The sequence below is a fragment of the Schizosaccharomyces osmophilus genome, chromosome 1 (assembly GCF_027921745.1).
Source record: "Schizosaccharomyces osmophilus chromosome 1, complete sequence".
Classification (NCBI taxonomy): domain Eukaryota; kingdom Fungi; phylum Ascomycota; class Schizosaccharomycetes; order Schizosaccharomycetales; family Schizosaccharomycetaceae; genus Schizosaccharomyces; species Schizosaccharomyces osmophilus.
This window is the reverse complement of record NC_079238.1, coordinates 2,148,118-2,173,776: the sequence shown is the minus strand read 5'-3', so window position 1 is coordinate 2,173,776 and position 25,659 is coordinate 2,148,118. Positions and strand designations below refer to the sequence as shown.

Sequence of the window (25,659 nt, the reverse complement as noted above, 5' to 3'; positions counted from 1 at the left end):
GGCCGGGAAAAAACTAAAAATTGGTTACTTTTTATACACCTCTTTTTAATGTATTAAATTCAGTTTAAAGATTAGTAAGGAGTAATTGATGTTTTTTTTGCATATGAAAAGTATTTCTCGCATATTTCTCATTGGTTTTCTTAAGTAATTTAGAGAACTAGGATCCGCTTTTTTATAGTACTAACTTCTTTATATCGTGCATCATAGTAATGGAAATTGATCGCTGCGATGTAATTTCTATAGCGATTCATCGCAACAAAGACTCATGAAATCCGTCTTTAAAATATACTTCAATTTTTATTATTTAAGGGTTTCTTCTTTTTTTCCATTCTATATACATTTATTGATGAACACTCCTTAGCTGGCTTCGTACTTACCTTAGCATCCGTGCTCTATTCCAAGTAATTAGAACGCGACCTCCATAACGTTTAGGGATTTGAGATTTAGGGTATTTTCGAGCTCATTAACGCATAAGTAATAGTGTTGAATGTCTTGTTAAAAAACTTAAGACTAGCATTGGATGGACAGGAATTTTGAAGACGCGAAGACGTTGGACGAACCAAATCTTCATAGGTTAGCAATTGCGCTTCTGAAGAACGAATATTGGAGTCTTTATTTAACTCCAGAACAAAAACGTAAATATGTAAATATCATTAATGATGTACGGTTATGGAATCGATTTATAAACGTGAAAAGCTGGGATTTACTATGCGACGCAAAAGACATTTCAGGAAGCGGTGAAGAAGATGAGGATTTAGATATGACAACCCTTTTTCGATGTCGATGTATGCTATACGATGCTCAAATTCATGGTGAATTCTACGCTACAGAAAACGCTGAAAGTCTTCCTACTCAAGTAACTAAGGAAGACGAACGGAGTCTGCCTCATGCAAGTGAGAGTACCGAGCACTTCACTGAAGAAAATAGAATTGAAAAAGAAGAAGAACTGAAGAAAAAGAGCTCTACTCGAGAGATTCATGAGAACGATTATGACGAACCAGACAGCGATGATGATCACCCAAAAAATGACGAAAAACAGGAACTTAATGGTGCTTCATCTCTTTCGTTTGTAGACTTAGAGTCCATTGATATCGATGATATGGGTAATTAACTACCTAATTGCCTTTCGTTTTGCTAACCACCGAAAAATAGACGTTTCAGGATCAAGCACTATTGAAGCTAGCAAGGCCCTTAGTAATATCGCCTATAATTACGTGTATTATACCCTGGAAGATGATTGTCTAGATCAAGAAGAAGTTGAGAAAATAAACAATGGTGGACCCTCTTCACCTACGAAAACTTCATTTCCTCAAAGTTCTTCCAGTGCTTCGTGGACTGAAAATTTTTCTGTATGCAATGAACTTATCGCTAGGTTTTTCCAGTTTTCTAATTAGAATTTAGCAATTGCATTCCAAGTTTGGACCTTTAACTGCAAATTTCAAGGTTCGTTTCATTGTTTATATTGGAAAAGGACCGCTAACTTTTCAAAAAATAGAATCTTTTGAACTTTATTGAAAGCAACCGGAATGTTGTCGGTGCTTCTGATTCTGAAATAAAGCACCTATTGGCAGATGTTCGAAAAAGCAGATCAAAATGGGTACGAATACGACAATGACTTTGTATTAACGCTCTAGGCAAATGAGCAAAGAATAGGTCAAGAAGAGTTATATGAGGCAGCTGAAAAAGTCATTATGGACCTTCGTTCCTACACTAAGCATTCCATGCCTTTTCTGACCAAAGTCAGCAAGCGTGATGCACCTGACTATTACAATGGTATTTCATATTTTTTGTTGTTATATTTAGTATTAACGTGGATCTTCAGTTATTAAAGAGCCTATGGATTTGGGAACGATGCTTCGGAAATTAAAGGCGCTGCAGTATAACAGTAAAAAAGATATTGTTTATGACTTAATGCTTATTTGGTCTAATTGCTTAGCATACAACTCTCATCCGGTATGGTCATTTTTACATGATATGGTTCTAATATGAGTAGGAACATCCACTACGTATCCATGCTTTAATGATGAAGAAGAAGTCGCAAGAGCTTGCTAATATCATTCCGGATATCTCTATTCAATCTAGAAAAGACTACGATGAAACTTTGATGGAAGCAGATCTTGAGAGTGATGAAGGTATGTTCTATTAAACTTCTTACGCTGACCGTTTAGAAGAGTCAAGTGAAAAAACATCTAAACATACTACATCAAAAAAAACATCATCAAGGGGTGGACAAAGCAAGCGATCTGTAGAAGTACACACAGACGTCCCAAACAGCCCTGACGAGGGCGAAAAACAAGGGCGAAAAGAAGATGACCAACAAAATAAGGAAGAAGGCTTACAGCCGCAGCCTTCCTCTGATATTGCTGAAATCCCTGAGGAGAAGCTCTCCGCTGGAGAAGAAAATACCACTCAAGCACAAACAGTTGTTGAGGATAAATTTGATTCTGACGTTGCACATGAATTTTGGAAGAAGGATTCAAAATCTGCTCGTGTGGAATCTATTTTGCGCAACAGGAATATGTTAAGGAATTTGGATGCTTTAGAAAGTTCCTCTTCGTATTGTAGGACTCCCGAAGCCATGGCATCATTTATGAATAGAGAAAAAGCTTATGAAAAATTTTCTGCATCCTCTGAAAGTTTAAGTGATATATTGGATATCTCCAATACAAATTCTAGTTACAACTATCTGTTTGAATACGATGTAACTTCAGGAATACCCGTCCATGATTTTGCCGGGAATAATTTTAGACCAGTCGAAGATGAAGTCTGCAATAATTACCTACTTTTGGAAATGAATTCACATTCCCCAGGGCTTTCTTCTTCTATGTACAGAAACATATCGAAAATGCAGCAGATAAGAAAGCTTTGTAATAAAATACAGACAGTCAAGCAGATGCAACTCCCACAGCCGGTATGAATTTTTTTTCTAGAAAGTTATTAACATTATAGTTTTACTCTGATTATTATCGAAGTAATATTCCTTTCACCAATGAAGAGTCGATTTTATTAGATATTCCACAAGACTATGAAGGAGTTTCCGATTTTCAACCAGTCGCACATGGAATTATAAAGAAACTTTGTTCAGTAATTCTTTTCCACGCTGGGTTCGATTGTAAGTAAAATATTTCGGTATTGGCTACTAACCGATTAGCATTCCATTCTGAGGCTTTGAACGCGTTGACAGATGTAGCAGCGGATTATATGAAAAATGCCGGTACCTTAATTGATAATTATATTTCGAACAAGCAAAAGGATTCCAAAGAAGTAAGTTGCCATATTGTTGATATGCAAACTCTGTATTAACAATCTTAAGGAAATAATCAGTCAAACCCTTCAAGAACTAGGCGTCTCCGGTCCTGAGACGTTGGTTTCTTACGTTTTTGATGACATTAAACGCTATGGGATTAAACTAGACGAAGTTCATCAGAGGCTACATAGACATTTCGTGGAGCTTCTACGGCCAGCACTTTCAACTACGAATGACGAAGATGCAATTTTTGGACAGAATAGCGATTCATTTATTACAGGTGGATTTTCATATGATACGGGCGATGACTTCTTTGGATTACGAGAACTAGGTTTGGAGAAAGAACTCGGATTGGACTCATTGTCTGTACCTTTACATTTATTGCAAAGTAGGCTGAGATTAAATATGAGTCAGCAGCCAGAATTGTACGTGAATTTTTTTGACAGAATTATATTTGTTAACGCTTAAACGGTAGAACTACTGAAAATACAAAAGAATACCCTCTTCCCCCCAGGTACCCACCAATTACTAGAGAGAGTTTGAAGGACGAAGTTAATCTTATCCAAGATTTCCTAACTGCAAGGATGGATGAGTTTGGTGTAGATGAATTAATAGAAGATGAAGATATTCGGCCACGAAACAAGCCTCCACGGCCCCGATTACCTCCCAATGGAAAGATTACAGCGGGGAGAAAGCGTATTGCATCCTCCGTGTTTCTGAATCAGTCTTTGCGGAAAAAGAAATGCACAAAGAATGCTGAAGGATCTTCTCAATTCAACGAGATGCCTTCTGCTATGCAAGAAGAGAAAACATGAAGTTATTTATTTTCATTTAAAGTTTCAGATGTTTAGTTTTCAATGTATATGATCTCCCTCAATCCCTATCAAGGACCTAATGTCCAAATACTGTAATGAAGGTAGAAATATATTAGAAATATGGAAGCTATTATCTTTCCAATTACAAATTTTCATTTGAAGGTATTGTAATTATTTTCGAAATACATTTAATCGGTGAATGTCAAGTAAGAATATGCTTCATTTTAGTAAAGGCTTTTTGCGCTTTTAAACTATGGTAAAATCAGCTTAAAGTTTTTATTAGTTGAGACGCTTTTTCTACAATTTAATTTATTTTTTTTAACCTCTCTTCATCTATTTTCTTGTGAGGTCTTCTACAAGACGGACATCTGTTGGGTGTCACACATTCTGCGTACTTTGGGTGCAACTAAAGTAAGAAACATTATAATGGCAAAACGCGATCGTTCAGACGCAAATCAAGGTGGTGCTCCAGGAAAAAAGGTATTTTTATATTTATAACTTATTAATAACCTTTATAAGCTCAAGTTTAAACGTACAGGCATTGAGAAAAATGAAAGTGGAATTTTGATTACAGTACCTCGTGGTAAAGAGAGACAAGCATCCAACGAGATTATTAATGTCTTCTCTCAAGTATGTCGATTTGCTTTTCTATTTGTTATGATACTAACACAGTTGACAGCATGTTGCTACGCTCTGGCCTGAAACAATAGGATCTGAGGAGACGGATGATGAAGAAGGTGATTTGGAAGATGCCATTTCACGCGAATTAGAAGAAATGAAAGAAAAGAAAAAAAGCAAAAAGGAGTTGCTAACTCCCATCTTGATTGATATACAATGTGGTATGGCATTATAACTATATGATGATCAATTTGTAACCATTCATTATAGTGGTTTTTATAAAAACGAGATCTCCTGTAGACCCTGTAAAATTGGTGGAATACACTTGCAAAGAAGGGAGGACGAAAAAGATGACTCGTTTTACCCAAAGGTTGACACCCATAGTTAGGACAACAGGAGCCTCCATTGAAGACTTGGAAAACTTGGCCTCAGAGGTATTAAAACCTCATTTTCATGAAGGACAACAGAGTTTGAAGGTAAGTGGCTCATTGTAGTATTAATTTTTAACTCTGTTGCCATAGTTTGCCGTCCAAGCTACTATTCGAAATCACTCAGTAATAAAGAAGGACGATATTTACAGGTCCATTGCGAAATGTGTTGGACATGATCATAAAGTCGACCTGAAAAATTATGATCTTCTCATCGTGGTTCAGGTGTTTAAGGTACGTATTCAATCATCTTCGAAGCCACTTCAAATTTTCATTAACCCTGGTTAGAACATTATTGGAATGAGTGTTGTGAAAGATTATGAGCAGTTGCGAAGATATAATTTGAATGAGCTGTACCAACCGGAAAGTTCAAAATCTGACGAGAAGACGAAACCTTTAGAGAAGGAAATCACCAACGGTGAAAGCAGTCAAGCTGCTGAAATAAGCACAACATCAGATGTCCCAGAACAGAAAGGGTCACCTGCTGACGCTTAGAGATTAGGACTCAACAGACGTCTGCTGGATAACCTAAAAAAAAATGGTTTATTTGGAATGAGGTTTCATTTAGTTAATCATTAAATTAGATCAGAATTTATGAGAGGAAATTACATGGAGTACAAGCCTTTTTGGACATTTTCAGCTTTCAGAACTTCTACTTGAGATAAAAAGAAGCAATTGCAAATTAACAATATGAATTTCATTAATTTTGCGGTGTATGTCATAATACCAGTGGAGTATAGGAGAAATTAGCATCTGCTTGTATGCGGAAAGACGATGGAAATGTATGTCTCGCACCAAAACTTGTTGATAAAGAATAATCCGAAAAGAACGCAGGATACATAAGAAAGATTATTTCAAAAAAAAGGAAAAGGTTTTAAGGTGAAGTTTTGCAAGCGGATAGACATCACATATACAAGGGATAGAGTTACATGAAAATGTAAATCAATGAGTGAAAGTTCTGATTGAAAATTAAATGAGAAACAAAGGTAAAAGAGAAATAGTTCCAACAGCCTTAAGAATCAGAGGGAGATTCTTTAAAAGCGCTTGTAAGAGCAACAAATTTTTCTGCAAACGGGCGACAAAGAAGGGATTTATCGGCGTTTTCTGACATGCATGCAAATAAATCGGACCGAGTGTTTTCAATCTCCTTCAAGGTTTCATTTTTTATGGATTGATGAGCACTAGATTCTTTCTCCAATCTTTCACGAAAAGCAGTGAATTCGTTTTTCAGTAGATTCGAGTTTAAGGATCCTTCGTTTTGTTTTTCAAGTTCTGTATTTTGCTTCCATTCTTCATCTATAAGGACATCAATGACTTTCTTTTGACGGTCCTGAAGTTTTTTTAATTCGGATTGCACGCGCTTTTGGATATAACCTTCCATGTCCATCCATCTACTTGTGTCCGTTTCCGGAGATTCCTTGAGATGGCGCACTAAGCCTTCCGAAAACTCTGTAGGCGCATGCAAAACAAATTCTTGCCGAGATGGTTTATTACCCATGGTAAATCTTTCACTTTTCTGTTGACTGTGTAATTGAGCAGGAGAGGGGGAAATGGTAGGTTCCCATCTGTCTCTTCGCATACGAAACACAATAGGTAACGCTGTTACTTACTATTGTAAATAATACGAGCATTGTGTATGAAAGAATTGATGAAGCAAAGACGTATATTTCGTTTTCTAAAGTATTTCATTACTAAAATAAAGGTTCTCTTGACTATTGGTTTGCTAAGGCCAGGATGGCTTCTGCTGTTCCTGTAGAAACCAGGCCGACAAGAGATTCTCGCAGGAGCCTAAAAGAGACTTTTCATTATCTTCACTAATATAAAAAAACACATTATCCAAAGAGAACTGTGCATAAAACCGCCAAACCGTTCTAGTAATACATCCAGAAAAAAAGCTGTATTAGAAGAGGTTTAAGCATTGTTAAACGACTCGCTTAGAATAGCTAACATTTATAACGCAAATGTAGTAAATTTGGACATATCGAACTAGAATATCGAATTCAAAAGATGGAAGCATAAGAAAAATCAATTGCCATATGTTTTGTTTGAATTAGTTTTTAAGGAAAGATTTGGTTGGCTGAAAGAAACAACGGGTCAACGTTGGAATCGACATACTTTCATTTCATGTAAGTATAATTCCTGGAGTCCAGCATGAGGGCATCACAAGGAAAGCACTTTGGAAAACAATATCTCCGAATAAAAATGATGTGGAAATCCATTGACATTCCCGAAATCTTCTCCTTGCTGCTGAGTTTGTATACTATTCAGTTTAGTATTAGTAGTTGCCATCAAGCAAACATTTGCGTTCACACATATCTTTTGGTTCTTTTTATTACTTAATTCATAATTAAAGAAAAAAGCAAAAACTTTTTGTATTTATTATTCCAGACAGATGTGCTCTTGACTGCTGCAATTTATTTCCCACCATTCCTAACACTACTAGTTACAATACTTTTAAAATCGTTGCTATTATGCTAGATTAGAGGGTTAGATTGTTAGTAATTATTTTTCATTAAAAATTAAGAAGAAAAAGGAAAGCCACCACAGTCGCAGACGGACGTTACAAGCCTTGAAGGTTTGCAACTCGATAATCCTGAAAAATTTGGTTTCAACTCATAACCAAGACGCCATTCAAGGACTCCGGATTCGAATAGAAATATTCTCAGATTCCGCCATCAAATAAGGATTTTTTGAATTATTGGGCCGATATCAAATTCGCAAGTCTGCGGATTTTACTCTTTCAGTTTCGTCGCATAAAAGTTGCTCCCATGCTACTTCCAACAAAAATTTCAAGGTCTTTTGGGTTCTCTCTTTTAAAGTCTCGAGTATTTGCTTCTCCCTTTCGTTTACCCATTGCCCGATTCCATTCACGGCTACTTCCATCAAGACAACATGACAATGTACTTGAAAGCCTTCAAAAGAAAAGTTGCAGCCACCATGATCTCGTTGAAAACCGTGCAGAATGGTTTCCTCGAAATGCTTCTAAGAACCAATTACTGATGAACTGCACGGAATTTGATTCTCAAGGAAACGTGAGAGTAATATGTGGCGATTTTAAGAAAATGGATTTGTGCAAGCAGAATGGTTTACTGCCTCGTGACTTACGGAAGCTAAATACTAGTATCAATTCTATCGTTCCGGTAATCCTTGTACGGGAGGGATCAATTCTAGTTAACCTTTTGCACATTCGAGCCCTAATCAAGGCAGATTCTGTACTGTTATTTGACGTTTTTGGGTCACAGCACTCCTATTCCCAATCGCAATTTATATATGAATTACAGGGACGATTGAAACAAAGCGCCAGTGATTTTGGGTTTCTTCCCTATGAAATGATGGCTTTAGAAACGATATTAATAAGCGTTGTAAACAATTTGGAATCTGAATTACAAGTGTTGCAAAACCTTGTTTCTGATCTTTTGGCTGACTTTGAGCTCGATATTAATCAAGATCGGCTTCGAACCCTTCTGATGTTTTCGAGACGTCTCTCTGGATTTCTAAAAAAGACTACTTTAATTCGCGATGTTTTAGATGAATTACTAGAACAGGATCAGGATTTAGCAGGCATGTACTTGACGGAGCGCCTTCGAACCGGCAAGCCTAGAGATCATGATAAACATGATGAAATAGAGTTATTGCTTGAAACCTACTACAAGCAAGTAGACGAAATTGTGCAGCAGACAGATAATTTAGTGGGCAATATCCGAAGTACAGAGGAAATATGTAATATTATGTTAGATGCGAACAGAAACTCCCTTATGTTGCTTGGGTTAAAACTTTCTGCGGTCACGCTGGGATTGGGATTCGGTGCCATAATTGCTGGCATTTATGGTATGAACTTGCCAAACGGGTTTGAAGAATCTTCAACTGCCTTTTATTCGACTGTTGGACTGATTTTTTCAATGGCGGCGATCTTCAGTGCTGTTGGGATTCTAAAGATTCGAAGTCTGAAGCGAATTCAAATGGCGTTTGTTAATCGACCACTGTCTTCTTTTACCGTTGAGCCTGGAAAGTTACGGCCACCCTATCTGTAATCCTACGAATAAACGAATCCTTTATGAGATCTACAGGCAACTCACATTCTTGTTTATTTGATGCATTCATTTTTTTTGTTATGTTTATCTTCTTATAATATCCTTTATGAAAAATGTTATTTTACCCCGGTTTCATTGAATTTTCGGTATATTTCTACAAGCATGTGGTTACATAGAAGTAAAAGAAACGTGCTAATAAACATATTCTTTTTATTTTTTTATTTTTTATGAAAATGAAACCAAGCTATAAATTTTGTATCTTGACAACACTGGAAATTTGAATCACTACTCTACTGCCATTATACAGTGTTTGAAATTTTTTGCTTGGTCTCCTTCCATTTTGCTGAAAGCAACATGATAGAAAATAGGAAACAAAATAAAAAACGATAAGTTTTACTATATAATGTACAGGATACCATACTCATCTACCCAATTCATGTTTGTTTAGTAATTCATTTTATTTTCATGAGCCAGAACGAAACAACCAAGATAGAAATTAACAAGACAAAAGTTAATAACAATCTAGGACGGAAATCCGAGTATAATCTTGTTAAATACCATTATATACCGGAGACCAAAACGGAAAAAGAAGGGAGACATATTTTCGGCCATAGGAAGGAATTTTTTATTTTTTTCTTCTAGTAAAAAATAAAAAGGAAAACCAAGAAACCATATACACCATTAGAAATTAAGTTGAAAATAGACAAGCGAGCATTTTATTATAAATTTTGAAGCCCACCGTCTTCCATTCACCATATTTCCAAGTGCACCATAAAAAAGTTACTTTTTTCAGTGAATTTAAATAGCATCAACATCAAATTCAAAGTCAAGATCGTCTTCTCCTTCAACACCAAAGTCGGTCTCGTTAATCTTGGCAGTCTCGGGCAACTCACCTTGGTTCTTGAGAGTACGAGCTTCGTCAGCGGTGTACTTCAAGATCACATCACCCTTCTCGTCTTGGAATTCACGAAGAGACAATAAAATAATGTCACCTTGGTTAATCCAAACCTTTTTCCTCAATTTACCACGGATGTGACCTAAACGCTTGACACCATCAAAACAGGCTGCCTCAATACGACCGTTACCAAGCATTCTGGTAACTTGAGCGTAAATTTGACCTTCTTCAGAATAGGTCAATTCACGCTTTTCATTCTCGTTCTCATTTTTTCCGCGACGGCGGTTCTTACCACCTTTACCTTTGTTCTTAGGCATTCTGGTTCTGGGTTCGTTTCAGATGCCAAAAAATTTCGAAAAGTGTCTTCATCATCTTAATCTTGACATACATGTTTCATTTATTTATTTATTTATTGTGTATCTATTTCAAAAGATAAAACTCTTTTTTTCCATCCTTTCTGTATATTAATCTATTTTTTTCCATCTGAACTTCGTTCAGTCCTGTCCTATCCTCTACCCAAGTGTACGTATTTAGAGGAGAGCAGAGACTCTGTACAAATGCCTCCAAAACTGTATCATCCTCAACCGACACACGCCATACCTAGTCCCAATATGCGAACAGGTAGTCGGTACGAGCCCCAACCAGGATTTCCTGCCGGAGTCTCCATGACCTCTCCATATGAAAATCCCAATATGGCTGCTGGCATGGGCATGCCTTCGACAGCATCTTATTTACCCAATTCAGCTACTGCCCAAATGGGTTTTCAGTTAGGCAGAAATGCTGTCAACGCTGGTCATGAGTATGTGGAACAGAACTTTGGAAAATGGCTTTCTACCACACAACTCCACCATTACTTCTCGGTAACCAATTCTTATGTTGTAGCAAAACTATTGCTGATTATTTTTCCTTGGCGTCGTAGGTCCTGGACTCGTAAACTGAAACGATCAGAAATGAATGGTAGCGCTGAAGGATACTGCGCTCCAGGAGAAGACTTAAATTCTCCAGACATGTACATTCCCTTAATGGCATTCGTTACACATCTTCTTTTAATCTGTGCGCTTGCAGGCATACAAGATAAGTTCCAGCCTGAGCTTTTGGGATTACGTGCTAGTAAAGCGTGTGGTGTAGTCTTTTTTGAGTTCTTGGCAACTCGCCTCGGATGCTATTTGCTAAACATCTCAAACCAGAGCCAGGTCCTGGATCTCTTAGCCTTTAGCGGTTACAAGTTTATTGGTCTCATTTTAACCTCCCTCAGTCGGTTAGCTGGCATGCCCTGGTTTACTAGATTTACTTTTCTTTACACCTACTTGGCCACTGCCTTTTTCCTTTTGCGCTCTTTGAAGTATGCAGTGCTGCCCGAGTCTACGATGGCCATTAATGCTACCATAACCTCTCATCAACGGAGTAGACGCATATACTTTCTTTTCTTCATTGCTGCTTCCCAAATTCTTTTTATGTATATTTTATTATGAGGCTCCGATTTCCTTCTTATTCCCCGGTTTTCTACTTAACTAACTACTCGAAATCAATGAAAAGTTCCTTGGTGAATGAACTGGACGATTTATGTTTTGGCTTTCTATCGATCCTTGACGTATGATTATTATTTTATGCTTCTTTCTCTAGCCATGAATGAATGGGTCTTATAATTCGGCTCGTTGATTAATTAGTTGAAGATTCTCGACAATCCTGCGCGAGTGGTTCTCAATTTCCCTTTTAATTTTTATTTTACCCAAAAATGCACAAAACACAACATGATGATACCGACTCATGCAACTATCCACTCCTGAGAAGTAGGATAAAAAGGTTAGACGAAATACTCACAAGCTTTATAGATCAATGGAAGTTTATTACCAGTTCGTTCCCCTTTATGAACGCTACCAGCGTGTTTGAAAACACTCATTGGTTTTTATCGTGTCCGCCATGTCCTATACGACGTAACTTTGTTCACAAGCTTCTGTACGATATTTACTACGGTTTACCTCTTCTACAACGCACTTTAACAGGGCATAAAATAAACGTAATGATATTTTTTCATGTAAAGGAGCCATGAATACAAAATCTACACAATTTCTGTATTGCGAGTTTACATAGTAAGAGACATGATAGCGTTCACAACGTCGCTCTGTAGTATTTGGTTAGTACATTGTATAGAGAAAAAAGATTAAGAAGTTACAAAAATGGAAGCCGATTGGTAGAAGTTTCATTTGTTTCAATTTCGGCATTCCATTCTTTTTCTGCTCGATTGTTTCATGGTACTTACGTTATTTTCCTTCAAAGCTTGAACGGCCTTGGCACGGTTGACGTTGGCTTGAGCCATGACCAATTCGACGTCCTTGGCGTCAACACCGCTTTCATCAACAGGCTCTTCAGCTTCTTCAATTTTAGCGGGCTCTTCCTTGGCAGGAGCAGCCTCTTCAACAGCAGCATCCTCACCAGCTTCACCATTCTTCTTTTGGGATTCGCTGAAGGCACGGGCTTGAGCAGCCATGTCTTCAACGGTGACCTTACCGAGGACGACGTAAGCGTTGTTGCTGCTCTTGTAAACTATGGGGTCGTTAACGATCAACAAAACGTTCTTAGCACGGCGCATAGCAACACGGGTGATGCCTTCAACACGCTTAAGACCCAACTTTTGAATCAGTTTTTGAGCCTTTTCAGCATGGACAACGGTGGTAGAACCCTCGGGAAGCTGAGAGACTTGTTCAACGGGTTGAGATTCGACAGACATTTTGTTTACGTTTATAGTTTACTTCTCGTTGTTGGAAAAGTTCGAGTTCCTTGCTGCCAAATTTGTTGTTGACCTGCCTCAAACATATGTGACTGCCTTTTCCTGGTCCTTTCTCGTCTTCCACCAAAATAGTATACCTGCATGGTAAATTTAGAAGAGGCTATTTCATTAAAATCTTTTTGGGTCCCGTCGTCGTTTTACCTTTACAAATCGTAATTCCTAGTCCGGTTACATCTGAGTGGTTTTTTGGTACTGGCATCGCAAAAAGTTCCCGCTTGAAAAACTCCTACACCTTCAATCGACGATTGAATTCAATTCATTCATTTATAGATTGGGTTATTCTTTCATATTAAATTTCTCTATAGCTGCATTCCTCTCCTACTTGGACAGATAGTTTCAATATTTACTTATACTAAACGAGAAAGTTCACGCGTTTTTAACTGAACATCTTTTTCTATTCAAAATGAATAATCCTTTGTCGTTATTGCCGGGTGGAAATGGTTCCTCTAATGAGCTATCACCAGAGGAAAAGTCAATGATGCTCCAATCTAAAATCGTCACATTTGTACAAGAAAGCTGTGTATTCAAAAGTGTCGCAGCTGGTGGTATGGGCTTTGGCTTGGGTGGTATTTTTGGTCTTTTTATGTCCTCTCTTGACATGCAAAGTATGGATCCTCAAATTTATGAAAAGAAATTCCGTGAACAGCTTCGTATTCAGTTGAGAGATATGGGTACCCGTTCTTACTCATCAGCTAAAAGTTTTGGTGTCCTTGGTCTTATATTCGCTGGTTCCGAGTGCTGCATTGAAGCTTTCCGTGCTAAAACTGATATTTACAATCCAACAATTGCTGGATTTTTCACCGGTGGTGTTCTAGCCAGACGGGCGGGTCCAAAGGCCATGATTTTAGGTGGTGCTGGTTTCGGTGCCTTTTCCTATGCTATTGATAAATGGATGATGAATTGGTACGACTAAGAAGCATCTCCTTATACAATACCGCAATGATATATACCCACTTTCTTTGTCTCAAACTTAATTCTATTCTTCCCTTATACCTTTTTTATTTTCGTTGCACATTTGGTTATTCATGTTTTGTCTCCAATTCTTCTTTAATGCCGCTTACTTTTTGTTTTCAGTTAACATCGCATATCCTTTTAAAGATATTCATAAAAAAGTTATACCATAACGGCGCTGCTCGTGTGAAATCCATTTATTTTTTATATATAATCTAAGCGTTCCATAATTAATCATAATATGAATAAATAATTATCTTTAGATAAGTATGTCTTGTTTTGCAAAAATTCAATTATAGTCAATTATTTGGATTTCTTTCGAGTTCCCGGTGGCACTGCTACAGCATGCGGAAACTTATTAGCGATTAAATCTTTGGAATTACTAGCAGTAGTCGTTATTCCTGAGGCCGACGTAGTTGTTGATATCGTCGTGGCTGTCGGAATTGATGGCAACGCTCCTGCTAAAGCTAAATTAGTTGCCCGAATTGGTTCGCGGTAATTATTCTGATGAGAAAGTTGCACGGTACGCAGCCTTTCTAATAAATCAGACCAGTAGGGATCGTCTCTTCTCGTTCTACTGATGCGTTCGTTTGGTAGTAAAACACTGCTTTTCGTCACGGTAGTACATTGGAGTCGGTCCCGCAGAGTTCTGAAGGCAGAAGACTGCGGTAACAGCATTAAAATTCCGTACAGAGCTTTATGAAGGTAAGGATACTTTTCAGGCTCCAGCAGTTGTAAACGCATATCTTAATAGTTAGTAAACCTTGTCCACTTCATACACGTACATGTAAAAACCGGTGACTCGATGAGTTGCACCAACTTGTCCAATTGAATCAGCATATCAACATTAAATTCAATTTCGGCACTGTTTAAATTAGTAAATTTGTGTACAGATAATTATCTTCAAAAACTTACAATACGGTTAGGAGGTTTGCGGCATGTTCGTAATTTTGAGACAAAAGACATAAGGCAAAAACTGCGACAGAATTATGACACCATGCACGATAAAGGGTTGTGAAGATGTTTTGTAGCTAATATGGTTTGTTAAAATCTTTCAGTAATAGAAAAACTTACTTTTAGAGAGTTCTGCTTTAGCTTTTTCCGAAGATCAAACAATTCAGGAGCTGTAAATAGATTGTTATTTAAAACCTCGACCATAGTGCTTGCCAATTCCAAGTTCTATAGGATTAGTACCATAAAGAAATCTAACAAGCTTACCTCTTCTACTTCTAAAATACTGGCAAATGCAGTATAAACCCGTTCCCCTTCAATATGATTGCATAGTTGGCGAATGATGAGATTACCCCGAGAATTCAAAAACTTCCTATCTTCAGAAAACATTTGTAAAAGATACTTTAAGAAAGGAACCAAATTTTCGCTTTTGTGAGAAATGGCGATATAAGCCAAAAGTTCCAAAATTCGAGAAACAACCAGGTCACTAGGATCTGACAGCTGCATCAAGAACGTCTGAAAAATCGTATCATGCATACTGATGAGTTTTCCGCCTGCTCTCCTTTGTAATAATAAAACCCATTCAAGAGAACATAGTCGAGTTTCTTCGTTATCATTGGAAAGAAGTTTCTGCAAAACTTCTATTAATGTATGGAAGTCAACAGTTAAACTATTATCATTTTGACTGGTATCAAGCTCAGATATCTCAATATCCATCACTTTACTGACTAAGATGACCAAGTTTTGACTGAGCTCTTTAGCAGTCTGACGAATATTTTCTCCTTTAGACATTAAAGGTAAAAGGTTTTCTAGCACCTTTGAAATTAAAACGAGAACGTCCTTTGGTGAAATGTAAATAAACTCATAAAGCCATTTCAGTGCCTTTTCTTGGATAAGAGGTACAGATGAACCCAAATGATTGACTATTATTTCTAAAATTTTCTTGCAGTCAATTTGAATATGCGCTTCTAGTATAAAGGATCCATCTTTCAGCGAACCCTCCACGTATTCTGAAATCTCATGCATTTCTGAATCAGATGTTACTCGGCGAATCATCAAATTAAAAAAGTCGGGTTCACTTTCTTCATCTCGTTGAAGAATATGATACTTCACTTTGGCTATTCTCTGAATTTCTCTCAAAAAATCGTATAAGCAGTTACTTGTAACGATTCGAATACTTTCATTAGGATCACTCAAGTAGTTCATAAGCCCATCCAGAAGGTAAGGCAAGTAAGAAATGAATTCAAGGTCTGGAATACTGTCAAGTAATCGAATCCAAGAAACTAAAAACATTCTGGTATTGGGGTTTATTACATACAACCTTTCGGATAGCAAAGGAACGAGCTTGGCAAGAGAAAACGTTTGCATTTGAGGAGATTCACAAGATAAGACTGGAACATCCTGCATAGAAGAAGTAGCGGTTTTGTCTTTAAAATTGTCGAGGTTTTCCACACTAGACATGTACGTTGAAGCTTGCTGGATGACAATGTCCTTAACCAATCTATCCAACAATTCGGCGCCATTCTTAACAGTTATTTCTGTGTCAGCAAATAATTTGCATAAAACATCGAACATAAGATTAAAAAAGCGAAATACTTCTCCTTTAGCAACTTTGCCAATATTATACATGCTTTCACATGCATAGTAACGGATTTTGGAATCGGAATCATTAAAACAGTATAGCACTGGCATTATAATTGACTCCATATATTTGTCAATTTTCTAACACTGGTGTTAGAATGGTAATTTAAAACAAACGAAGTATATAGACTTACCGGACCCAGGGCAATAGCAACTGCGGCTAGACCTATTAGTCCACCATAAACAGCGTTAGATCCTTTTGTTGGCGAATAAATGAAATTGTCCGCCAGCTCATTGATGACATCCTGCACTTTGTCCGTTTCATTTTTTTCCAAGTATTGTCGAACAACTCTAACACACACGTTCAATTAGCATCACAATGTCTTCATATGGAATAATTCCCTGAGAAAATGAACTACATGATTTCTGAAGAATCATATCTTACCGTTCTAACTCGTAGGCAGTAGATTTCCGTTTATCGTATAATTTATGAGTCAAACCATGAGCAATTAAATTATCTAACTTTTATTAGTCCATCTAAACCATTTGCACAATGCAATTACCCATTGGAAATCATTAGACCTTACCTAGTGGTAAGAGTAAGTGACAGTATGGTTGGTAGTAGGACCTTTGAATCATTAACGTAATTGTATGACGCCTACTTAAATAAATTCTATAACTTTAAACAAAAAAAGAAAGCAAGGTTAACTATGACTCTAACTACTGACATTTGTTTAAGAGCACCTGGAACTACTATTGAATGCTTGATCGGAGTTCAGCCTGAATCATCTAGTGTTTCTACTAGCTTAAAAGTAAACATACTAGTATGTGCAACTTGGTTAATTGTACTTTACGCAACCTGGGTTAGTTGGTGGAGATCCAAGCGCTCAGTTTAGAGTTTATTTTCACTGAAGTAAAATACGAATATTGCATTTATAGTAAATAACCTTATTCCCCTAAAAAATGGATTTAAATTGGCAAGCTAGAATTACAACTCATTAACGCGAGACTTGGATTCTTTGAGCTTAAGCAATTTCCCAAGGATTTCTTTCACGGGAATAACTTCACCCTTGCTTTGCTTCTTAGGATCATCACGGTTACGAACATTCACACTTTCGGATTTTTCTTCTTCAGCACCGACAACAAAGATGAAGTTATATTGAGAAAGTTGTGCGGTACGTACCTTCTTGGGTAAGGTGTTATCCGACAAGTCAACGTCAGCGTAAAGACCAGCGTCTACTAAAGCACGGTTGACTCTCTCAGCATAAGTGTAAGCAGCAGCAGAGACTGGAACAATGCAAACTTGGCGAGGAGACAACCAGAATGGCCACTTACCGGCAAAATGCTCGGTAAGGATGGCAATCATACGCTCCAGACTGCCAAGAATGGCACGATGAATCATGACGGGACGAATGTAGCTGTTATTGTTACCGGATTCCTTAGCTTCTTCGGCATTTACAGGAGCATGGAACTCAAGGCTGAATTGCTCAGGAAGTTGGAAATCGAGCTGAATAGTGGCACATTGATGCTGGCGTTTTAAGGCATCATAGACGGTGATATCAATCTTGGGACCGTAGAAAGCACCATCCCCAGCATTTAATTCCCAGTTGTAACCGGAACTATCCAAGGCAGCCTTCAATTGAGCTTCGGCACGATCCCAAGTAGCAACATCACCAAGGAATTTCTCTTCTGGTCTAGTAGACAATTCCAAATGGAAATTAAAGCCAAAAATACCGTAAACGTGTTGCAAAAAGTCGAAACATCCTTCAATTTCGCTTCTTACTTGGTCGGGCCTGCAGAAGATATGAGCATCATCTTGTTGGAAGCGACGGACACGGGTGAGACCACTAAGGGCACCAGAGAACTCGTTTCTATGCAAAACACCGAAATCTGCAACACGCCAAGGAAGATCACGATAACTGCGATCGCGGTTCTTGTAAATTATACAATGACCAGGACAGTTCATAGGCTTCAAAGCAAACTTCTCTTTTTCAACATCAAAAGAAAATATGTTCTCGGAGTAGTTATTCCAGTGACCAGAAGCTTTCCAAAGGTTAACGTTGAACATGTTAGGTGTAATAACTTCTTGATAATTGCGCTGAGCATATTGTTCACGCATCCAACTCTGTAAAGTATTGTAAATACGAGTACCATGGGGCAAGAAGAAGCAGCTTCCGGGAGAAAGTTCGTTGAAGAAGAAGAGCTCTTGTTCACGACCAATTTTACGGTGGTCACGCTTGGCAGCTTCTTGCAAAAAGGCTTTATACTCCTGCATTTGCTTGTTGTCGGGGAAACTAACGCCATAAACACGTTGAAGAGACTCATTTTTGGCATCACCCAAAAAGTAAGAAGAAGAATTTTTCATAACAGAAAAAGATTTGACACGACCGGTATGGGGGACGTGAGGACCAGTACACAAGTCAATAAGAGGACCACAGCGATAAACAGTGGTACTGGTACCATCAGGGATCTTGTTCTGAATTATTTGTTGCTTATACTTGTTGTGACTGAACATTTCAAGGAGTCTTTCCTTAGAAAGGACCAAACGTTCAAAGGGCTGCTTTTGCTTGATTGCTTGTTTAGCCAAATTGTCAAGACCCTTGTAGTCTTCGGAAGTGACAACACGTTCATTTTCGATAGCCATTTCGTAAAAGAAACCATCGTCCGTAGGAGGACCCACACATAAGTGACAGCCGTAGAAAAGCTCAGAAGCCTCACCAAGGACATGGGCACTGGAATGCCAAAAAACTCGCTTTCCTTCAGGATCTTCAAAGTCTAAAAGTTTTAAGGAACAGGAAGACTCGAAAGGACGAGTCAAATCCCATAACTTGTCGTCAACCTTAGCAATGACGGTGCGCTCGGCAAGACCCTTGGAAATCGAAGTAGCGATTTGAATAGGAGTAGTTTCCCAGCTGGTAGCTTTGACAACCTTTCCATCGGGAAGGGTAACGTCAATTTCTTCCCTGGGCTTCTGGGCAACCTCCTCTTCAGCTTCTTTCTTGTACTTTTCAAAAAGGTCAATACGATGTTGGATGTATGGAATTTCCAAAGAGACCTGTCCAAGGCCCTTTTGAATTTGTTGAACAGCAGCACTCATTCTCTAATTCACGAAAAAAGAAACTGAATTCAAACTCAGAAATGATGGCAGATATAACTATTGGATTGATGAATAAATCAATGAGAGTTATATAAATTTCGTTTTCTATTTAAAGACTAGAATCAAAGGTTAATTCCTCGTTTTTCTCACAAAATCTTGAAGGAACTAAACATGGACTGATTTTAGTTTTGGCTCGTAAAAAAAGAACATTACATTTGAAACACGGTTGAGCTCTTGAATCCACCGGCATTTACAATTCGTGCAATTTCCTTTTCACCAACATGCATATGCTGTACCGAGCGATTCTGTTAAAACGAAAGCAACCAGTTTGATTACAAGTTCTCTTCATTTCTTTCATTGCATCTTACTTACCTTGTTATATATTGCTGTTTAGCACAGACAAGCAACTTGCTCTCCTCAATTTACAACAAGTGATATTTGCTCCTGAAAAACTCGGTTTACTGTCTTCTACACAAAGTTCATTGTAAATACTGATGATTGTGTTCACTCTCCCTAAATAGTTTACTCATCTGTAACGTACTCCGTTATAATATAACTACACCAGATTCTACGTGACAGTGAAATTTTCGATTTTACAAAACTCCTTTATATTTGGAGGTAAACTCACGAGCCTAAATAAGTATTAAGAATGAGTTTTCGTGGCGGTCGCGGAGGTGGATTCAGAGGAGGACGTCCAGGATATCGTCCTTTTGCCCCTGCTGGTCCTCCTGATCAAGTTTTAGGTATGAAGCTCAAGAACGAGACAGCATCGATGGTGTACAAAGTCTCTGTCTTTTCTTTTCAAGTTGCAGGATACTAATAGTCGAAACAATTAGAAATTGGAGTCTTTATGCATGATTGTGAAGGAGAAATGGTTTGTCAATCTACCAACCCCAAGATCCCTTACTTCAATGCTCCTATATACTTGGAGAACAAGGTAGGTTTCTATTTAGTAAAATCGTATAGAAGGTTAGGCTAACGAAGCTTTAGTCTCAAATTGGCAAGATCGATGAGATTTTGGGACCCATGAATCAAGCTTACTTTACCGTTAAGCCTTCAGAGGGCATCGTATCTAGCTCTTTCAAGGTTGGCGATAAGGTCTTCATTGGAGGTGATAAGCTCCTTCCCTTGGAACGCTTCTTACCTAAGCCCAAGGGTCCTGCTGTCAAAAAGCCAAAGACTGCTGCTGCCGGTCGCGGTGGTTTCCGTGGTGGCCGTGGCGGTGGTGGTTTCCGCGGCGGTGGTGCACCTCGCGGCGGTGGTTTCCGTGGTGGCCGTGGAGGAGGTGGTTTCCGTGGTGGTGGACCACCTCGCGGTGGTGGCTTCCGTGGTCGCGGAAGATTTTAAAGGTGAAAGACGAATCGCCTTTAAATGGAATTTACCGGGTTCTCTTTTATATCCTTCCAGTTAGTTGTGAAGGAGAGTGAAAATATTCTACTGGGGTTGGCTTTTTGGATAGAATTTTGATTTTTGCATTGTCCACATATCTGAATGGAAGGCTTACAGTCATACCTTTATGACTCGCTTTGACTTACATAAAACGGAATATGAAGCGCTTTTCCACGAAACAGTTATATCTGCTTTCATTATTTATAAAGAGAACTAGTATAGTTCGTGTTGTATCCTTTAAAAGTATTAACTCTCTTTCGATTCTGTGGTACATATAATTTAGGTAAAAATAAATTTTGAATTGTGTACTAAAATTGATATGCTTTTTACAGAGTTTAAGACTACAATTTGTAGTTATCGGATGTAATAAGTGGACACTATTTCGCATAGAACATGAATAGTAAAAGAGTAAAATGGAGCGCATGAAGTTACAGCTTAGCTTGTCTTGACTACAAAATCAACTAAATCTTTCGTCAGCAATAGTCATAAATCATTATTAAAAATAGCTAACCAAGTAAATTTACACGTTTCGTAATAGCTCAGCCATATCTCGACTGACTCGTTTATGAAATAAACGATAATTAGACTCTCTCAAAGGAGGTATATTCGATAGAACCTGCTGCTCTGCAACTGGAATTAATTCAATAACTTCCTTAATTATGGACATTAATTCCTCAGGAGAGCTATCTGGCGATTCGGAAGCTTTTGAGCTCAAAAAATTGATCACTTCAAGAAGGTAATCAGCAGCGCGCTTGTTTTTAAGCTTTACTTTTGAAGAAACTGACTGAAAGATCTGGGCATTACAAATTAACTTGTATAACAAATCCACCATTTCTTCAGTATTATCAACAAAGGCGTCAGCATTTGCAACTGTATAGGCAAGCAAATTTAATAATGCCTCCACGATCGGGGGAGCGTGATTGAAAAATTCTGAATTAATAAGCGTGTTGCAAAAGCCTAAAAAAGAAAATAAAAACCTCCAAAGTTCCCTCCAATGATACTCCAATCGTATCTGGTTTTGTGCCAATAAAGCAAAAGATTTATGCAAAAATGTAAGGTACAAGACATATATTGGAGCACTAATTTTCAACTTTGCATTGTGTTGAATCCCAAGGCAACAAGTGTCTAAAATATATCCTATGGGAACATATGGTTTTGTAGGAAAAGAAGGGAAAGGATATCTCTGCAAACACATTCGGACTCGGGATTCTGAATCGGTCTGCACAAGTAAAGAAGAAGTATCGGGATCATCTATTAAAATGTGAAAAAGAATTAGGAAAAGCATAGAGAAGTGATAGGTACGTTTGGATTGCCTCTGGTGGACATTTATATAAGAGGATAGGGAAAGTAGAGATGATAAAGGAGAGTCAGGATTATTTTGATTCTGGAACTGAAGGAGATATTTGCAAAAATATTTGTTGCAAGTGCAAAGTTCGTAAATGGTTAAAAATATTACTAAGCGTTTGTCGGGCAGAGCAGCAAATTGTTGCTCCTGTTTGGCATCAGGATTCGAAGGCGAAGACCGGATAGTAAAGAAGCTAAAGAAAGAAGGGACGGGAGGATCATCTTGTTTTATGGCAACGTATTCATCTCTTATAGCAATGAGCTGAATGGCGGAAAACTTTAAGATAGCCTCAAAGAATGGTTCTTCAGTTATTTGGGACAAATGAATCCGGAGTGTGTTAACGGTTTCAAACTTGTCACAGGCGCTTAGCAATCCAAGTGCATATATAGCAAGTTCAAACCCAGGTTTTTGATGCAAGATGGTGGTGACTAAAGTAGTGAAAACATCGTAGCTGTCATATATATGAGATATTAACGAAGAGTTGTACAGAGTAGCAAGGAAGCTCAAGAAAAAAGATAGGGAATCTTGGAGGCATTGAGCATTTTCAGAGGTCTTGATGAGGTTACACAGGTTTTGGATGAACAGTGAAAACTGGGTGTCGATTGAATCAATGTTTCCCAGTAGCAAATATACAGAAAAATTTGCATCCGAAGACTTATGATCACACATTGCCGAGAGAAACGTCTGTAAAGTTGTCAAAGCATTGTGGATTCGTAAATGTTCATCCTTTGATCGAAGCAAATCTACTGCGAAAAGATACATGCTATGGATTTTCGGGCCATTGTAAATGAAATCTTGAGTCGAAGTTTTATTCAGTATTTGCTTTAGCTCCTGAAGACGGGGACTGAGAAGGAAGAATTCCCGCCAAAATACATTATCCGGGTATCCTGTCCAATATCGATTAGTTAAGCATTTATAGAGTGTTACTATTTTTGGAGTTGTATCTACAGTCGCCGCTTTATGCATTCAAAATTCCTAATTGCCAGTTTAGAGTCTATGTTCTGTGAGTTGGGACGTTCCTCTTGAAAAGTGAGGTTTTACTGAGTACAGCTAATTCGCGTGGACGAAAGCAATTCGCTGAAGGAATTTTATTCTTCTTTCTTTTTTTCCTTTGTTAATTAGAGAACAGTCGTTTGAAAATAAAAAATTCAAATATTACACCGTCTCTTGTACAAGCCAGTGCAGTACCTCTAATTTAAAAGTATGACTATCAAGCTGGAGCTTTGAGATCGATTAAAAATGGTTACTTTTAGAAGAAAAAACTCATTTAATTGTTAAGCCGTGTTTACAAATGTACTAGCAAAACCATAGGAATTGAAAATCGAAAAAGTAGTAAATAATGAAATGAATGTGACCGACTATGATTTTTAACAGGTCTTCAACTTTTGAAGTAGACAAATTCAGGTTCGTTTGTATTCTTTAGCATGTATTTTCTCTTTCTTTACGTTGTTAGTTATGCGAATGCAGAGTTTAAAATTCGAACGTTTCCTATGCATGCCCATTAATCAGGTTGTACATTTTCTTTAATTATATTTTTATTTCTATTTATTTCTTTATCAGTTTCTGGTAAAAGCTTTAAATGGTTTTTGTCGATAAATTTATAAATTTCCTTTATTTATGCTACTTTCATTTTCATCGTATTATAGAGGATTTGCTACCTGTGTTATAGTGAACAAGAAAAAAAGTATTCTCGAATTTCTTCTATTGCTTCTTTTTGCATTGGAATCAAGTAGCTTAAATACTATCCGAGTAAATCTTAGACTTTTAAAATTAAAAACCAAGGCGGATTGCGCGAACTTGACGTATTAGTTTCAAAACTATAGACCGACATTGACATCTGTAACGCAATTGTACACGGAGATAATATCTGCGAAGTATTCAAACAGTTATATACTGAATCATTTTTTACTCGGCTTAAAAATCTTTATAAGATTTATTCGTTTGTTTATTTTTGTTTTCATCTGTTTTTTGTAAACGTCACAATTTTTTTTTGTTGCCGAACGTAAGCGAAGGCAATAATGTCATGGTTGAACATTTATATCTATATATATATAATAAGAATTCACTGCCCAAGAAAATCCTGCCTAAAGCCACAGTGTTTATAATATGGGTGCAAAAGATAAATCACAGGCATATGCGGAAGATGAAACGATGGATACGATTAGTATCCTGAGCAGTTCTATTGATCAATTAAGTGTTGGTCCATCAGAAGACGCGAATACATTGGAAAATCCAAAAACATGGAATCAGCAGTTTCAGAGTATTGTTGATGATTTATTAGAAGTGAAAAAATTTGGTTCGAAAGAACGCGAAGGACATTTGAAGAAGCTATATAATCTGTGTACTCGACATTACGTAAAACGAGTTGCTGAAAAAATCGGTCCTTTGGAGGAAATACTCTTAAAGCTTTTTCATTCTTCACCTTCTGATACAGAAGTTATTCTGTCAATGAGACTGCTATGTGCTCTATGTTTGGCTTCAGTGTTTTCAGTAGAGGGACTTTGGATTGCTACTGAGGGTCGTTTTAATGCTCTCGTAAATGACCCTCATTCGACGGCAGTGAAGTGCGAAGCTATGCTCTCCTTTTCTCTATTAACAGTACTTTTGGATTCTGAGCCTGATATTATGGATTTTGGTTACCAACTTGCAAGCATCATCGAGTCTGATGGTGCCGTAGTTGACGCAGAGGACAACGAAGACGTCGTTGGCATAGCTTGCCAATCTCTCGGACTTTTGGTCACAGGTATAACCTCCTATAGTGACTTTGCCTCTTCTGCTGCTGAAGCAGTAGCTGAGCAGTTACAAGCTGCCAGCATAGACGTACAAATGGGAGCTGGACAAGCTCTAGCTGCTTTGTATGAACGGATTGCGGACACATATTCTGACGAAGAAACTTTAAGAGGATCCATAGATAATGATATATTGCCAGATCGCGTTCATTTAGTTTCTATTCTCCGTGATCTTTCCACGGAATCCTCAAAAAGCATCGCTAAAAAACATAGAAAAGTCTTACACCAAACCTTCCGAAGTGTCCTTCAAACAATTGAGAATCCTGGTTCATCTGGAAACATGAAATCTTCTATGAGAATAGGCAAGTCTACGGTCCAGCTTGACACCTGGAAAAAGATTTTGCGAGCTCAAGGTCTTAAGTACATCCTCCGATCAGCATTTCCTATTTATTTTGCAAAAAGCTCCCTTCTTCGTAACTTTATGGATTATTCTGGGTATGTTGCTGGTATAGCAATGAGCGATCCTGAATCCGATTATGAAGAAGAAGAAGGAGACAATTACATTGAGGACAAGACAAAAAGTCTTACAGATGTGGAAAGGAGAGAGAAAGAACGTACTCGCGACCGACAAAGACGCCAAGAACAGAGAAACAGAACTGACTTTGTTAATTCTTATTACTTCTCTTAACAATGTATGTTTCGAAGAGAAACAAACAAATTCTAAGGCTTCGCCGAGCGCACCAAGTTATGAATGATTTATAACGTGTATTCTAGATCTACTGGTCTTTTTGGCT

General features: G+C 37.8%; 13 protein-coding genes across 13 annotated transcripts; 7 read left to right on the top strand and 6 right to left on the bottom strand.

The window, feature by feature from the left end:
• Nucleotides 1-520: 520 nt before the first annotated feature.
• spt7 (SAGA complex bromodomain subunit Spt7) lies at nt 521-4,062 on the top strand (the record flags this gene model as incomplete). The annotated part of the gene is made up of 12 exons (XM_056179785.1): nt 521-1,103; nt 1,153-1,349; nt 1,402-1,443; nt 1,496-1,597; nt 1,635-1,773; nt 1,823-1,953; nt 1,994-2,132; nt 2,169-2,911; nt 2,950-3,112; nt 3,152-3,264; nt 3,314-3,672; nt 3,723-4,062. The coding sequence occupies 12 exons, from the start codon at nt 521-523 to the stop codon at nt 4,060-4,062; spliced, it is 3,051 nt and encodes a 1,016-aa protein (XP_056035117.1).
• A 426-nt stretch (nt 4,063-4,488) lies between these two features.
• On the top strand, nt 4,489-5,603 carry tan1 (tRNA acetyltransferase Tan1; the record flags this gene model as incomplete). Its single annotated transcript, XM_056179784.1, has 6 exons — nt 4,489-4,542; nt 4,582-4,692; nt 4,742-4,901; nt 4,951-5,156; nt 5,202-5,342; nt 5,397-5,603. 6 exons carry the CDS (start codon nt 4,489-4,491, stop codon nt 5,601-5,603), a joined length of 879 nt encoding a protein of 292 aa, XP_056035210.1.
• Nucleotides 5,604-6,120: 517 nt separating this feature from the next.
• Nucleotides 6,121-6,687, bottom strand: mic19 (MICOS complex subunit Mic19/25; the record flags this gene model as incomplete). Its single annotated transcript, XM_056179783.1, has 1 exon — nt 6,121-6,687. One exon carries the CDS (start codon nt 6,685-6,687, stop codon nt 6,121-6,123), a length of 567 nt encoding a protein of 188 aa, XP_056036032.1.
• Nucleotides 6,688-7,876: 1,189 nt separating this feature from the next.
• Nucleotides 7,877-9,139, top strand: mrs2 (mitochondrial inner membrane magnesium ion transmembrane transporter Mrs2; the record flags this gene model as incomplete). The annotated part of the gene is made up of 1 exon (XM_056179782.1): nt 7,877-9,139. One exon carries the CDS (start codon nt 7,877-7,879, stop codon nt 9,137-9,139), a length of 1,263 nt encoding a protein of 420 aa, XP_056035830.1.
• A 798-nt stretch (nt 9,140-9,937) lies between these two features.
• On the bottom strand, nt 9,938-10,351 carry tif11 (translation initiation factor eIF1A; the record flags this gene model as incomplete). The annotated part of the gene is made up of 1 exon (XM_056179781.1): nt 9,938-10,351. One exon carries the CDS (start codon nt 10,349-10,351, stop codon nt 9,938-9,940), a length of 414 nt encoding a protein of 137 aa, XP_056036700.1.
• A 240-nt stretch (nt 10,352-10,591) lies between these two features.
• hrf1 (COPII-coated vesicle component Hrf1) lies at nt 10,592-11,506 on the top strand (the record flags this gene model as incomplete). Its single annotated transcript, XM_056179780.1, has 1 exon — nt 10,592-11,506. One exon carries the CDS (start codon nt 10,592-10,594, stop codon nt 11,504-11,506), a length of 915 nt encoding a protein of 304 aa, XP_056035828.1.
• A 611-nt stretch (nt 11,507-12,117) lies between these two features.
• On the bottom strand, nt 12,118-12,762 carry egd2 (nascent polypeptide-associated complex alpha subunit Egd2; the record flags this gene model as incomplete). The annotated part of the gene is made up of 2 exons (XM_056179779.1): nt 12,118-12,156; nt 12,295-12,762. The coding sequence occupies 2 exons, from the start codon at nt 12,760-12,762 to the stop codon at nt 12,118-12,120; spliced, it is 507 nt and encodes a 168-aa protein (XP_056035827.1).
• A 463-nt stretch (nt 12,763-13,225) lies between these two features.
• On the top strand, nt 13,226-13,735 carry tim22 (TIM22 inner membrane protein insertion complex subunit Tim22; the record flags this gene model as incomplete). The annotated part of the gene is made up of 1 exon (XM_056179778.1): nt 13,226-13,735. One exon carries the CDS (start codon nt 13,226-13,228, stop codon nt 13,733-13,735), a length of 510 nt encoding a protein of 169 aa, XP_056035299.1.
• A 341-nt stretch (nt 13,736-14,076) lies between these two features.
• On the bottom strand, nt 14,077-16,944 carry vac14 (PAS complex subunit, involved in phosphoinositide metabolism Vac14; the record flags this gene model as incomplete). The annotated part of the gene is made up of 8 exons (XM_056179777.1): nt 14,077-14,519; nt 14,559-14,638; nt 14,689-14,804; nt 14,848-14,952; nt 14,992-16,446; nt 16,500-16,656; nt 16,751-16,823; nt 16,893-16,944. 8 exons carry the CDS (start codon nt 16,942-16,944, stop codon nt 14,077-14,079), a joined length of 2,481 nt encoding a protein of 826 aa, XP_056035295.1.
• Nucleotides 16,945-17,293: 349 nt separating this feature from the next.
• Nucleotides 17,294-19,402, bottom strand: trs1 (cytoplasmic threonine-tRNA ligase Trs1; the record flags this gene model as incomplete). The annotated part of the gene is made up of 1 exon (XM_056179776.1): nt 17,294-19,402. One exon carries the CDS (start codon nt 19,400-19,402, stop codon nt 17,294-17,296), a length of 2,109 nt encoding a protein of 702 aa, XP_056035824.1.
• A 649-nt stretch (nt 19,403-20,051) lies between these two features.
• gar1 (box H/ACA snoRNP complex subunit Gar1) lies at nt 20,052-20,749 on the top strand (the record flags this gene model as incomplete). The annotated part of the gene is made up of 3 exons (XM_056179775.1): nt 20,052-20,145; nt 20,239-20,339; nt 20,393-20,749. 3 exons carry the CDS (start codon nt 20,052-20,054, stop codon nt 20,747-20,749), a joined length of 552 nt encoding a protein of 183 aa, XP_056035823.1.
• A 562-nt stretch (nt 20,750-21,311) lies between these two features.
• SOMG_00981 (Golgi to plasma membrane transport protein) lies at nt 21,312-23,102 on the bottom strand (the record flags this gene model as incomplete). The annotated part of the gene is made up of 1 exon (XM_056179774.1): nt 21,312-23,102. The coding sequence occupies one exon, from the start codon at nt 23,100-23,102 to the stop codon at nt 21,312-21,314; it is 1,791 nt and encodes a 596-aa protein (XP_056035822.1).
• Nucleotides 23,103-24,242: 1,140 nt separating this feature from the next.
• SOMG_00980 (Armadillo-type fold protein, IFRD1-like protein, implicated in transcription or signaling) lies at nt 24,243-25,553 on the top strand (the record flags this gene model as incomplete). Its single annotated transcript, XM_056179773.1, has 1 exon — nt 24,243-25,553. One exon carries the CDS (start codon nt 24,243-24,245, stop codon nt 25,551-25,553), a length of 1,311 nt encoding a protein of 436 aa, XP_056035821.1.
• Nucleotides 25,554-25,659: the final 106 nt, after the last annotated feature.